This window comes from Triturus cristatus, chromosome 4_1 (assembly GCF_964204655.1).
Source record: "Triturus cristatus chromosome 4_1, aTriCri1.1, whole genome shotgun sequence".
NCBI classification, from domain to species: domain Eukaryota; kingdom Metazoa; phylum Chordata; class Amphibia; order Caudata; family Salamandridae; genus Triturus; species Triturus cristatus.
The window spans coordinates 1,145,658,971-1,145,672,933 of NC_140585.1; the positions used below are offsets into that span (position 1 = coordinate 1,145,658,971).

The 13,963-nt window shown below is 46.6% G+C and overlaps 1 protein-coding gene across 1 annotated transcript in view; it reads left to right on the forward strand.

Moving 5' to 3' along the window:
• The window catches only part of COLGALT1 (collagen beta(1-O)galactosyltransferase 1), an 88,879-nt gene extending 75,315 nt beyond the window's left edge, over positions 1–13,564 (forward strand). The window contains exons 8-12 of the mRNA XM_085654276.1: positions 871–977; positions 6,211–6,343; positions 10,895–11,022; positions 11,196–11,402; positions 12,229–13,564. Coding sequence (XP_085510402.1) covers positions 871–977; positions 6,211–6,343; positions 10,895–11,022; positions 11,196–11,402; positions 12,229–12,496 — 843 coding nt within the window. The 3' untranslated portion in view covers positions 12,497–13,564. The remainder of the gene's footprint in view (positions 1–870; positions 978–6,210; positions 6,344–10,894; positions 11,023–11,195; positions 11,403–12,228) is intronic.
• The last annotated feature ends 399 nt before the right edge of the window (positions 13,565–13,963 follow it).

Genomic DNA, 13,963 nt, shown 5'->3' on the forward strand with positions numbered 1-13,963 from the left:
ATTCTGCGGTTTGTTGGGGGTTCTCTGGCAAAGGTGCTCTCTGGGGTGGTGACTTTCTGTTGAGCGGATTCTGCAGGTTAGTTTTTATTATGTCAGGGCCTGTGGTGCAGACGTTGTTTTTTTTTTAACAACTACTAAGTCCAGTGGCGTCTGGCAACTATGGCGAGTGGAAGGGCAGGCAAATGGGTGGTGGGTGGGTGGTTAATTTAACACTTTAATAAAATAAATAAAAGTCACTTACCTGCTTGCAGCCGACACGTCCTCCTCACTCCGGTCCTCCTCTTCTGGTCATGTCATGTCCAGGACCCCAGCCAACTCCCCTATCCAATCCTGGTGCTGCTCTCATGCTGTTCACGAGCATGAGAGGAGCACCAGGATTGGGGGAGCAGCACTCTCGGCACTCGAGAGACCACTGGAGGCTTCTGCAGGCTCTCAACCCAGCTGTCTTAAGACCTCTTTGGGTTGAAAGGTTAAAAGTGAACATGTCAGGCTCGCCGTCGCAAGACTGCCGGCCAAAGAGACATGCGCACTTTTAAATTGGTGCACAGGCAACACACCACTGCTGCCACTCAGCAGGCCCCGCCCAGTCCTAACATTCGGTTCAGGGCTAGTTGACGAAAAATAAAATGGTTGTGAATTAACTTCATTACCATTTTATATTTCGTCTCTGGGACTTTTCTGGAAGGCGACACTCCTCCACTCAAATGGTGGAGCCACCCCTGGCTAAGTCTTGTGTACATGAATCTCTAGCAGAACTAATGTATTAAGTAGTTTTCAAGCAAGTACAAGAGGTGTTGCTATGCCACGTAGCCATGCAGGCTGGGTCACAAAAAAAGCTGTGGTTAAGTGTTACAATCTTGCATTCCTCAGGTGTTCATGATTAATCTGAAGCACCGCACTGATCGTCGGGAGAAGATGCTGAAGGCTCTCTACGAGCAGCAGATCGACTGCAAGATCATCAATGCCGTAAACGGGAAGTAAGTGCAGGCTGCTGTGCCCCTTCGTCCGTGCTCAAATTGTGACTATTCTAACTGAAATGGAGATTGATGCTGACAAATTTCAGGGATTTCCACATCACACCAAGAGGGTGGCTGACTAACGTCGCTGTGCTGTCCCTTTTTTTGCCACTCCAGTGGTTTAGAGCCGCTAGTGCCCGGCCTGCTCCCCAAACCATTGTGCAGATATTGGCCAACCTCCTTTGACCGAACTGTAGGCAGTGAAGATCCATGAACTGTCCTCCGACCCCGAAACGGCTATCCTCTGCTTCCCCGCTAACCGCGCTAGAGAACGCTGGGCAGGTTGTTCAATGTTGTGACCAAGGTGTGAAAATTCAGATGGCTGGAACAATTTGTTGTATTCTAGTACCTCGAATGACAGTACATAGACCAATAAAAATAGATCTGGATGTGTATAATTTAACTATTCGCTACATTAACACCGCTGCAGCGTAATAACAGCTACTTCCTTCCTAACTCTTATCCTATTCAACCCTATTTTTTCATTCGTCTTGGGTCTAACCATAGCCTAAACCGAACGTTGATCCTTTACCCTACCACTTTTCTCATAAAACTATTCCATACCTCAACACCACAGTTTACCTTGTGTATATATAATATCATAGTAATGTTTCATCCCTAACGGCGTCTTGTCTTGCTGGAATTGATCCCCTATTTCTTGAGTTTGTGGTGATCCAGCACCTTCAGTGATCATGTGCATAGCACAATCACTTATTTGCTGTTTGTTTTTCAATTTGTGCCTTTTATTTTTAAGTTTCTCTTTATTTTTGCGGTAAGCGTGAAATAAAGCTGAATACCTGCCACGCCTTCTCACTAATCTTCATTGTTACTTAACTGTGAGCAGGGCTGCCAGACAACTCTGTCCACCTATATATATATTTTTCCCTGTTCATTAGAATAAAAAACCAACACTGTACTGGATTCTCGCCCCTTGTTTTTTACCTTGCTCAACAGCCCCCTGTCCTCTGAAGCCTATCGATCACCGTCCCATGCTACTGATGAGTTAAAACCTAGGACTCATGGGGCATGGCTAGCCTTGCCTTCAGCGAGCCGCAAGGCGTTCCACGCAGAGCCATATGCGTATTACACTCCGGAACCATATTCTGTGTGTAAGATATTGTCAACCCGACGTTTCCCTAGTGAGATGTTAATATATGCGGAATTCATACCTAAATCTTTTAATAAACCATTAAACGTAAAATAAAGCAAAAGCAGAAGACGTCTGAATGACCAAGGCCTTCGTCCCAATGAGCAGTGGTGTCGCCATCTCCCCACTGTAGCAGCTTGAGCGGGGCTCCCCAAAGCACAGGGCACCGAACAGAGTGGAACTTGTCAGTGGGACATTTAGGTCGAGCTTGTTACAGTGATGAGATTTAGGGGGGTGGGGGGTTTGTAGTCCTCCGGTCAGTTCCTCCTTAGGGTGGCCTGCCTGTTGAGGACTCCAACCCCCAGAGGGCGTCCAAGTGATGCTCAATCTCCCAAGAGAGACCGTCAGATGCAGTCCAACCCGCTAGATCCCAGCCTGCACCGGTGACTGTCATTGTATTTTGATGGAAGCTGTAAGTAAAAGGAGAGCAGCGCTGTAAACACCTTTATCTCTCAGCTCCTACAATAGCGCGTGGCTGCTGGGGTGTTTTATCGGTGTGAGAAGGAAAGCCTGTCTGCTCACACCTACATTTCCCGTATGCTCAAAAGATTTCTGTGCTTTCTAAGGGTTAAGAGTAAAACTGCTTTCCCGACCAGACTTTTAAGATGGCAAAGCTGTGTCAATCACTTCTTTTTGTATAGAAGAGATTCATATAGCTCACTGCAGAAAGCTCTGCCATGTAATGTGATTTTTATTACTCTAATCTTGGTTCTTACGAAGGAGAACACCAAACGTGCAGTTTTTCAGTCTGTATTATTGATAATTCTTAAATACATTTTTACCTCACATTGGGCACACGAATGGCACGAGTGAGGGGTAGTGGTTTTTTAAATTAATGATTGCTTTGGTTTAAACTAGGGACATGCTGGGCAAGACAAGTTTATTCTTGTTATAACAATTGTTCAGAAGGGACGAGAGGCGAGAGGGAAAGACGGGCAAAAGGAGGGGGGAGAGATTTAAGGGACAAACGGGCAGAGGCACTGGGGGGGACGAGAGAGAGACACAAATGGAATTGGGAAATGGATGAGAGACTAGGAGGGCGACAAAGAGCAGGGTGGAGGTGAGTGAGGGTAAGGCAAATGGACAAAGACAGAAGAACGAAGAGGGTGGGTTGAGTAGGAAAAAAGGCAGAGGGAGGAAAAGGTAAAAGGAGAAGGAGGAGGAGGAGTGCAATGAGAGGAAACAAAGGGGAAGGGAAAAGGGAGAAGAGAGGAAAAGATGATGATTAAGAGAGGTAGAGCTAGTAGAAGAAAGAGTAAATATAAGAGATTAAAGGATGTATTTTATACTGAAAAACAGGCTTGCTCTCTCATGCAGCTATTCTGGATGTGGGTTCGTGTGGGGGGGTGTATTTGTTATTACTGGCTACTCCCCTGCCAATGCGCAACTGTACCCTAGATCAAATTCATTCAATAGCGAGTTGCTTTCTAGTCCTGTAGGCCACTGATACCAGTAGGGTTGAAATCCACAAGACTAGTCGAATATTTATTTAAAAAAAGAACGCCCCCCAATCAGAAATCCGTTCATTTCCCTAGAGAGTAGTGTATGGTTTCACAGTGCAGCAGGATAAAAAGTATCTTTCTGCAGAGTTTGCGTCAAAAGAAGTCGCCGCTCCAGGATATAATGCACCTTGTCCATCCAGCTCTGTTATCCGGGTAGATTTTCCTGTTGCCTGACCCATGCCTAGTCTCCACTGCTAGCTTCCTGTATTCCAGAAGCACCGACTAGATGTGCCGAACGTGCCTCAGAAGACACGTATGATTCACAGGGAGTTTACCTTATGAAGAAGATGAAACCATTTTCCCTACAGAGAGTTTGTCTGCACCTCTTCAGAAAGCGTATGCTTGCATTCTCCATGTCGGTCCTTCTTGCACAAAACCCATAATTAAACGCAAGTACTGATTTCCCCCGTTGCACAAGATGACATGGTTTATCCACAAGCCTTAATCTTTCACGGTGAGCACTCATTTCAAGAGGCTAATTGTTGATTGACAATTTTCTCGCCGCCTTTTTTCTCAAGCTCTCTTGTGACATGGTAAACAGCCCTCAACTTGCAAAATCAGCACTTATTCTCATTGGTGTTGACCAGAGAGGTCTCCGACTCCTCGTCATTTCTCTGTGGGGGCGCCTCACCTCTTGGAGAATGTGGCTAGAGGGGGTGCCTTGTCTTTCAGTGCATGGCTGGGTGCTTTCTACCTCTAGGACTGTGAGTTGGTGCTGCTAGAGTGAGGCCAACCGCTGCATGCCTGCCTTGCTGCCTGCCTGCCTTGCTGCCTGCCTTCCTTGCTGCCTGCCTTCCTTGCTGCCTGCCGGTGGAGCAAGGAGCCATTCTACCGCTCTGTGTTTTGCACCCAGCTACCCAGATACACAGCCAACAAAACCACTGGTGAATCGTATTCAAGATTACCAAATCAGTGAGCATTAACCAAATGTACTGTAATTAATGCGACTCAAGCCTCCTTACAAACTGAGAAGCACATTGTTTCCTGCCCTCCACTCAGTGTGGCATAGGGGAATGATTCCGCGTGTATCAGTCATGGCGCCCATCCTCGCTTGATGGATCCTATTGAGTCCACTGGATGGGACTCTAGAGGAATGAGCAGCCCACTCCGAATAAAAAAGGCGCTAGTAAGGATCGCCTATTGTGAGATGGTCTTTACAAAGAGATATATGTGTTTTCTAGAAAGTGGAGCCAGGATTTAGGTAGAGGGATGGGTGAAAGGGAACTTAAGAGTTCAGGACGATGAAAACTAGCTGACAGGAGTGTAGAGTGAGGGGCACTGCCATGTAGAAAGGCAGAATATCATTAATGGGGGAATGAGGGTGGTCCGCCCGAGAAACTTCCAGGAATATACTGCTGCCTACTAGACTCTGGTTTGGAAATCGGAGGATGCAGTGCTCGGCTGGCACCGTAAACCAGGGTAAATAGCCTAGCTCCTAAAGCAAATGGGGACAGAAACATACATTGGCAACTCTGGAAAGGAAAGTATCAGGTAAACTGTGGGTATGGGGTGGGTACCTCACTTTGCCATCTGCAAAGAAAGAGGTTGAAGGAACTCTGGTTGATAGGCCGGTCTCTGCAAGGAGGCAGATCTCTGGTTTCAGCTAAGCTCCATCTAACAATAACGCACTGATGTGGCGCATGAGCAGCTTACTACACTGCACATCTGCGGATCCCTAACTGCCATCAGCTAAACATCCAGGAGAGAGCCAACATATAGAACCGAGGCATTCTGGTCAATGCAGTTCTGTACTGTATGCATAAAAATAGGCATGCTCTGAAGGCATTGACTGTTATTGTTTTCCCCCCATAGTTCCATTTAACAGACGGGCACCACTACTAAAGACACAGCAGCCTCGGTTTACGAGAAATGCTTGCCAGTGCCTCATCTTCACTTAACTGTCTCTCAGCTTAGTCACAGCTCTTTCCTCCCCAACTCTTGCTTTGTCTTCACTTCCTCTCCAGTCTCATTTTTCTGTGGCTGCTCTAGCATGGATTCTGCACCTAGGAGCATCAGCTCGTTGAAGTTAAATGGTAAAAGGCAATCTCTTGAACCCTTTTCTGTCCTTTCCCTCTTCAGTTTTTCCCTCCTGCTTGACCAACTTCTGGTCTTTCTCTCACCCCCTCCCAGAATGCACCACAAATGCCGGGAATTAAAAAAAAAAAGAAAAAGAAAGAAATGGGTGACCTGACATGTGGTGTTGACCAGGACCCACAACACTGACACATGACCAATTACACTTAGTCCCTTGCTTTTTTTTCTATAAATGTCCTTCTCAAATCTTGTCTTTCGTTTTCCTTCACATGCTTTCTTTGGCCATTTTCCAAAGCAGCTGTTTTAATGCAACACGGTTCTGTTCTACTCCCCCAGACGCAGGCTAGGCAGAGAGCCGACTTGGCGGATTCTTTAGTTTCCATGGGTAATAGAATATTTGAGTCATGCCAAAGTATTTGAGCCTGATGCATCTGTTTGGATGGGAAACGCATAAAACTTGTACTCGGAGACTGGCTATTGAAAGTGGTGACGCATACACGCTGTCTTTCAGGGCTCTGAACACAAGCCAGGTAGATGCCATGGGTATCAAGATGCTGCCAGGATACCAGGACCCATACCACGGGCGTCCACTCACAAAGGGCGAGCTCGGCTGCTTCCTCAGCCACTACAACATTTGGAAAGAGGTGAGTGGCTGGCACGGGTCCTCATTCTAGTCCTCCTGACAGAGCGCAGTCTCTATTCCAGACACGTGTACCTCATTTCTTCCAAGTGAACATTTCTTGCACTAGTGTTTAGCCCTTTCTGTCATCATAAGTAAGTGATGCTACTTTGTGACTCAATCATCCTCTCCCAGGGTCAAAGCCGGGACCTTTATTCAAATCCAATAATGTACACAGCTTGTGGTCGATCTGTATATCCAGAGAAGACTATGTGGGGCAGTGCCATTCTAGTGCATCCAAAGAAGTGCCACAGACATGCAGACTAGCGCACTTTCTACTGGCATTTTTTAGGATGCGCTAAAATGGACCCGCCCCACATAGTCCCCAGTGGCGGCCGCTCCATTTGGGCGTCGGAGCGCCGCCGCACTGCTTACTTGCAGTGCGAGAAGCCGAAAATAAAATGGTATTTAAAATACCATTTTATTTTCTGCTTTCTCGCGCTGCGAGAAAGCAGACGGCAGGGGTAGCTGCCTGGTTGGGGGCGGGCAGGTGGGTGGGTCAGGGAGGAGTGGCTTGAACCACTGAGTGCCTTGACTGCTTGGTCGGCCCTGGGGCCAACCAAAGCAGTCTTGCGCATGCTACATTTTCTCTATGTAGGCAGCCTACATAGATAAAATGGCGTCCATACTGGTGCCCGGTTGGGCGCTGCCCGGGACTCCTCACCAATCACAATGCTGCCATTGCAGCATTGTGATTGGCTTACAGGAGGGAGGGCGCTGCATCATGTCTGTTCCTGTTGAGAATGCGGGAGGGACCCCGGCCCAGGAGCAGAGGCGGCAGCGCGGTGCGTACCCGGTCAGGTAAGAAGTTTTGATTTTTTATTTTACTTTTAATTTCAAACCCAGACCCCCCCCCCCCCCGCCCGCGAGTATTGCTGCCAACGTACAGCCCCCCGCAAGTATTGCCGCCAATGTAAAGCGTTCTTTGTGTCCGTTTTTTAGCTTTTCTTGTTTCTGTCCCCCATCCCCCGAGAAGCAGCCGAACATATCCCTGCTTTCTCTTTTAGAAATGATGAACAGGGCTCACTCCTGTCAATAAGTGCACGTGAGAGAGTCTGGGGCGGCATGTTAAAAGATCTGCCTTAATGTATACATTGCATCTATAATTACATCTTAACGTTTGTTCCTGAATTGTGTTTTTTCATAAAGGGAAGGTTTTTTGTAAGCTCAGCCCCCTCTCCGCCCCATATCTCCGTTTTCCAATTTATGACCATCTGGTTGGTGGGGGTGAATGGAGGGTGTTCTGGGGCTGCCCCCGGCTGACACCCCCACTGGATAAGGTACTTCTGACGTTACGGGTAATGGTAGGGGGGGGGAAGGGGAAGCAGCCACATAAACACTGGATGCCAGACTCAGGCGAGTTATTTTCACCCCTGCTGTGTAGAGTGAGCGCGCCATGTGATCTGCTGCAGGTGAGTTTTCGGGGAGGTAGGTATTGAGCCTGGGAAGTTACTGAGTGTGAGGGGGTTTTGTTCCCTCCTTCTGTTTGCGATGTAATTGTGGTGTAAGGCGCTGAGCTTCCGACTTTAGAGCTTGGAAACCATGTTCAAGTTTCAGCATCTGTTCCACATCCTGTGATTCTGGGCAAATCACTTACCCTCTCCTGCCTCATACACACTTTGAATGTATCCCTGTGTAATGTAACTACATACCTGCCAACTTGTATATTTAGTTATTTTAGTGACAATTGCGCACCTCATGAGTGGAAATCATTATTCACTCAGCTACAATAACAGCTGGACGCTTCTACTCAGCAACCAACTCTTACCTCAACATATTGAAACTGCTGCTTTAAACTGCCTGTATCTCACCCATTCAGAGGTCCGATATTCTGGCTACCAAGTCCCACTGAACTATCAAGATAGCACACTGTTTCCGAATGAACTATGCTTCACACTAGCCAACCAATCTGCAACCACAGCGAATATCTCACTGTTATGCTATACATAAATAGAATTCAAGAAAACATTTTCAAATGCACGGTTCTCAGAGGTCTGATTTGATTGATTTAAGGCTTTGTGAATTACTATGTGAACCATCTATTGATATGTCCCTGTATAATAAATACAGGTGTGTGAATTGTATGTGGCCCCGCCGTTTTGAAAGCTGTCATTCATGTCTCCGCACAGACCTCTTCATTATGCCTGCACCCCTACAACTGAAACTGCTGTAATCTGCAGCTAGCCACGTACCGTCTTCTTTCGCTGCTCAGTTGCGTGAGTGCTGGGGCTCATACGACAGAAGTATTCCGTATCACTCATCCGAGTTTTGATTTATAGGTGGAAACACACCTGCTAGGAACAGAAGGCATTAATCCTTCATTGTGCACCCTCAGGTCAATATTCATGCCCTCATTAATGGTAGTTAGTGTATGATAGATTGCCGCCCTGACACTCGGAGGCCAAGTTTTGAGTCACTTCTCGCTGAGCTATGTTCGGCCCAGTGTTCTTAATGGAATGTGGAAATTCATAGACCGATAAACGCACGTGTCCTGGTATTCAGCCCTGTTTGCAATCCATGTCTGCGTATTTATTCTTCCACAAAGCTTAGTCTCAAGTAAATAATACCTTGCTTGATGATCGAATTGCTTGTTCAGCACCAAAAAGGGGGTCATTTATCTAAGTTGGCAATCCTCCTGATATGTACAAGCAGCAGTTTGTGTCGCTCTTAAGATTCCAGAGGTGCTTTGCTTTCCAGGAGGTAGGTACTGGACTGGTAGACATACTCTTACAGTAAAGAGCAGGCAGGTACTTGACCAGGGGTGGACATGATCTGACAGTACAGAGGATACACCACACAAGATGCTGCATCTGTGAAAGTAAGGCTGCCCAGTCTAGGTATCGCATTCATGTGGCAGTGAAATGACATGAAACATCACTTGATGGTACGCACATGTGAGATATAATGAATATGTCGGTAGAATAATGTAGATTATTGAATAGGGTCAGTCTGGTGTTTTGAATTTGTGATACCCCCCACCCCCTCTCATAGACCAAATGTTGTCTGCTGGAGTATTAATAATATTAAAATGGACCTGTCTGTATTTTTTAATATTGACTGTGATGGGTTTACAATACTGGTCATAGATAGGGTTTGCAGGAGTAAGTCTGCTGGTATAGCTCATGTATGTCTTGCACTACTGGCAGCTGTGAGTGGTCTTTCGGTAGTGGGTACCATGGGCTGGCCTTGGAGTATTAATTACCTGAGGCTCTTGACCAGACTGCTATGTATCCGAAGCCTTCCAGGTAACCAGTGGGAAGGGTGCAAATGTGACTTTCTTTGACAAATGGTGTCTCCCTCATTGAGCAAGGGGTGAGTGGAGCGCAGCAAAAGTCAAAATCCCGGTTCTGGGCTGTTCTCGCATCCTCTATTCTGTCTGATTCATGTCTTGCGCGCATTTTTTATAACACTGCTGGTAAAATATGCAAAGATAGTCCTCTATAACTCATAAAAATTGTCAATTTCTTAAATGATAAATATTTCAATCATATTGCTTTATTAACCTTCCTGCTTCCTCAAGTTTGCTTGAAAATGCACCATTTGTCCACTATTTATTTCAAAATGTTCTCTCTCGAGGGGGAGAATCCCCCAAACCCCCCTTAAGTTGTTCAGGCTCGCTCGCTCGCCATAATGCACTACGGCAATAATTTTACACCTCACCACTTTCAAATGTCACCAGCCGCCACTGTAGTCCTCTCTGTAACCTTTTCACTTCACCAAGGCGAGCTAAGTGGTGCCAAGTAGCCTGTTATGCCCTACTTCTGGTGACATTTGGCACTGCACAGAGAAAGCACTTGTGATTTGCTCAGTCTTAATCCTCCTTCCCTCAAGTGTAACTTGTAACCTAGCCAATACCTCTCCTCATGCCTCTCTCCTAAGCACACAGCCTACCCTACCTTTAAGCCTTCACATACCAAATCCCACCTCCCACGCTGTTACTATCCATGTCTTATCCTGGTGCCCCACCTAGAGGCAAGTTTTCTGTCATAATAGTGAGTCTCGGGAGTGACCTATTTCTTCCGCGTCTCGCCGCTGCTGTGATTGCAATTCTCTACTTGATGTGTTCTTTTGAGTATGCTAGACTTGAAGTTCATGCAATGAGCACATGACCTGAAAAATCCTATTCACCGCCTAGCAGGCCATATTCTGGGACCCACTATATTGGGTAAAGTTTCACCAGCATGGTTGTAACACATTTTTTCACTACAAACCCCTTTAAAGTATGTGTCATTTTTGCACATGATCAAGCCCGCCTGAAGTAACTGGTCAAGGTCTCATTGCCCATCCATTGCAGACAGACCTAGGGTGGAGAGTTTGTTTGGTCCGGACAAATATTAGGAAGGACCGTGTGGATGACTGAGCCTGTCTTAAGAGCTCGGTAGGGTGGTGATCTGGTAAGTGACAGTGTGTGTGAGAGAGGTAATCAAGAATAGAGGCTTGTTTGAGATGTTAAGGTGACTGTTGTATTTCGGCTCGCTTTCTCCAAGGTAATAATGTGTTTATTTCCTTGCAACAGATCGTTGAAAGAGGCCTGGAGAGATCGGTTGTGTTTGAGGACGACCTGCGCTTTGAGATCTTCTTCAAGCGGCGCCTGATGAATCTCATGTATGAAGTGGCTGAGGAAGCGCTGGATTGGGACCTGATGTAAGTGCAGCAGCCTGAGATTTGGTGGGCAATAGTGTGAGGGCTGCACATGTAAAATAAGCTGATGGGGAGGAGGTCAGTGAAGGATTTTGGGAACCCCACCGCCCTGCCGATGAATGCTCTGCCTCACTCTTTCCCAAGATGATTTTTACCTCTCCCTTTTTCTTCCTTAGCTACATTGGGCGCAAGAGAATGCAGGTGGAACACTCTGAGAAGTCTGTTCCGAATGTCCGGAACCTAGTGGAGGCGGATTACTCCTACTGGACGCTGGCATATGCCATCTCACTGCAGGGTGCAAGGAAGCTACTGGCTGCCGATCCTCTAACCAAGATGCTTCCAGTCGATGAATTCCTCCCGATAATGTTCAACAAACACCCAGTGTATGAGTCCAACATCTTGACTTTACTACTGAAACGGGTAGATAGAAGGGTGTAGAGAAGCACAGAGGAGGAAATGGCATATCTTAAGTGTAAGAGGACATTAAAATAGGATTGACAAGGACAGCCTGGTAGAGCGCGCAGCGTCAGGGCAGTGAGGAGGTGGTGCATGGAGAGATCGGTGCGAGTAGGTGGCGACAATCTGGGTTACATTGTAGGCTAGGGGTATGGGGAAGTGTCATGGAGTGGGAGGCATCATAGGAACGCGAGTGATGGGCTGGTGGAGTAAGAAGCAATGGTGAGAGGAGAACCTTTGAGGTGTTTAAGTTAGTCGCTCTGATGACAACTGGGTACTGGAGCTAGCTTGAAGTGGCAGCGTAACGCACCATCTAAACAATTATTAGGAAATCTGCCATAACTAGCAGTCAACCATTCCCCCCCACCCCCCCCCCCCCAAGGTACCTACTGCCCATAAGCAGGGTTAACTGGGATGTGTGGTGATGCATGGACGGTCTGTCTTCATTGAATAGAACTCGTGGGTAGTAGATGGTAGGGAAGAACTGCAAAATGGTGGGGGAAAAAGTAATTGAGGGAAGGGGCAAAGAGATTGGGTTGATCATTTCAAGAGTAAATTAGATGGAAGAGGTTGGTTAGTGTGCGTTAAACACATGAAGCAGGGAATATTTGCAGTGCCTCTATATGAAGATATTTAGAGAGATTTGTGAAGGATATAAAGAATGAATGGAGATCAGGGGGTGGATGAAACCGTGTTGCTGAGAAGGAAAACAACCACTCACACCTCTCTATCCCTGGTTTCCATTTTCTTTAGGACCAAGTACATGGAGCATTTTGAAGTTCGGGATCTGAAGGCCTTTTCAGTTGAGCCATTGCTGGTGTACCCTACGCACTACACCGGCGACGAAGGTTACATCAGTGATACTGAGACCTCGGTGGTGTGGAACAACGAGACACTCAAAACGGACTGGGACCGAGCCAAGTCACAGAAGACTCAGGAGCAGCAGGAGCTGCGCAGCGAGGCTAAAAACTCCGATGTCATTCAGTCCCCACTGGACAGTGCAGCTAGAGATGAGTTATGACCAAAAGAGCAGGCAAGCGAAAGCTACGCCCAAACAGGGAGAAATGCTGCATGGTGCGGAGAAGGTCAGCTCAGCAGTGTTGGTACTTGGCAAAGAGCAGAATCTCTGTAGTGCCTCAGAACTATTAGACTCTGCTTTAGCGTCACTTCTGATTTAGTAGCAGTATATGTGGGAGAGGCCGACTGCGCTGAAGAAGGCCTCCTCATTCTTCTGTTTCTGTTTGGGTTCTAGACTTGTTTGACACTTTGTCTTAGATCTGTTTTTGCTGGAATGTGTAAATGACAACATAGCAGACCTTTACCTGACAATTTGGGCTCGAGAGGCAGCCATCAGACATTGGAAAATAACTTTGCCCACCCTTACAAGCCTCCGCTCAAGATGTTGGTCTGGAACCAGCTGTTTATATCAGAGGTGGGACTGGAGGCCATGAACCTTTGATGCATCTGCAGCAGGCCTGCTTCACACCCCAATCTGAAAACAATGTTAAGACCTTCACTAGATGCTCTAGCACGCTGTCACTTCTGGGAGCCCAACATTTTTGTTGTTTTTGGAATTGGACTTTTGGGGTTTGTGCCAAAGAACAGGAATGCTCGCTCATCCTCATCGCTGCGCGCCTAGCCAGCTACAGTGCCACGGTCATGCCTATGTGGTCTGTCTTCGATGCTCTGCAACACTTCTCCAGTGTGCTTTGGATGTTTTCTCACTCTTTTATATTTATATTCCATCATTATTCTTTGATATCTTCAACAGTCTGTTTCAGGTCTTAATCTAGTGCTGTCATCCTGTTCTTCCATCCCTCTGAAACTCCCCATCCCTATAGCTCACTTTTCAATGTATTTGTTGCTTACTCTTTCATATACCTTCTTTTTCTCCATAGTTCACATCTCTCTTGTGCAGACTTTGTCTTTATAGCCCCCTTCCACTTAAACTCTGTGGCCTATTTTTCTTATTCTGGCCTCTCTGGCTGTCAAGAGTGAGAGCCAAGTTGCACATGCTAAAGCACCAAAGGTTTAAGCGTACACAATAAAAAGATCCACTCAAGGACTTGGTTGGACATGTCTATGTGCAGTCATGGTATTGTGCAATGTATGCCGTACTGGCACTGTTTCTAAAGCATGATATTAGCTGTTGTAGAAGCAATGTCCTGCCCCTTCACCAGACACAAGTGCAGCCCATAAGGTGATAAGGGGAAAGAGATTCTGGCCTAAGAGTAACTGAGTCATCATAAAAGTAGCTTTATCCATCTTACTTGTGCTCAGGTTGTATGTAGTTATGCCTGTACAACTGGGCATATTGTCCTAAAATGTAAAATTAACATTTTCTCTGTACTTGGCCAGACTGCTTCCCTCAAGTACGAGAGTTCACTCCTTCTCACACTATGGGATTTATTGGTCTGAACAGCATTTCCTTTCAATCTCTTTAACTTCTCATCTTTTCGACTTCTGCTCTTTCACTTTCTGCTCCTTT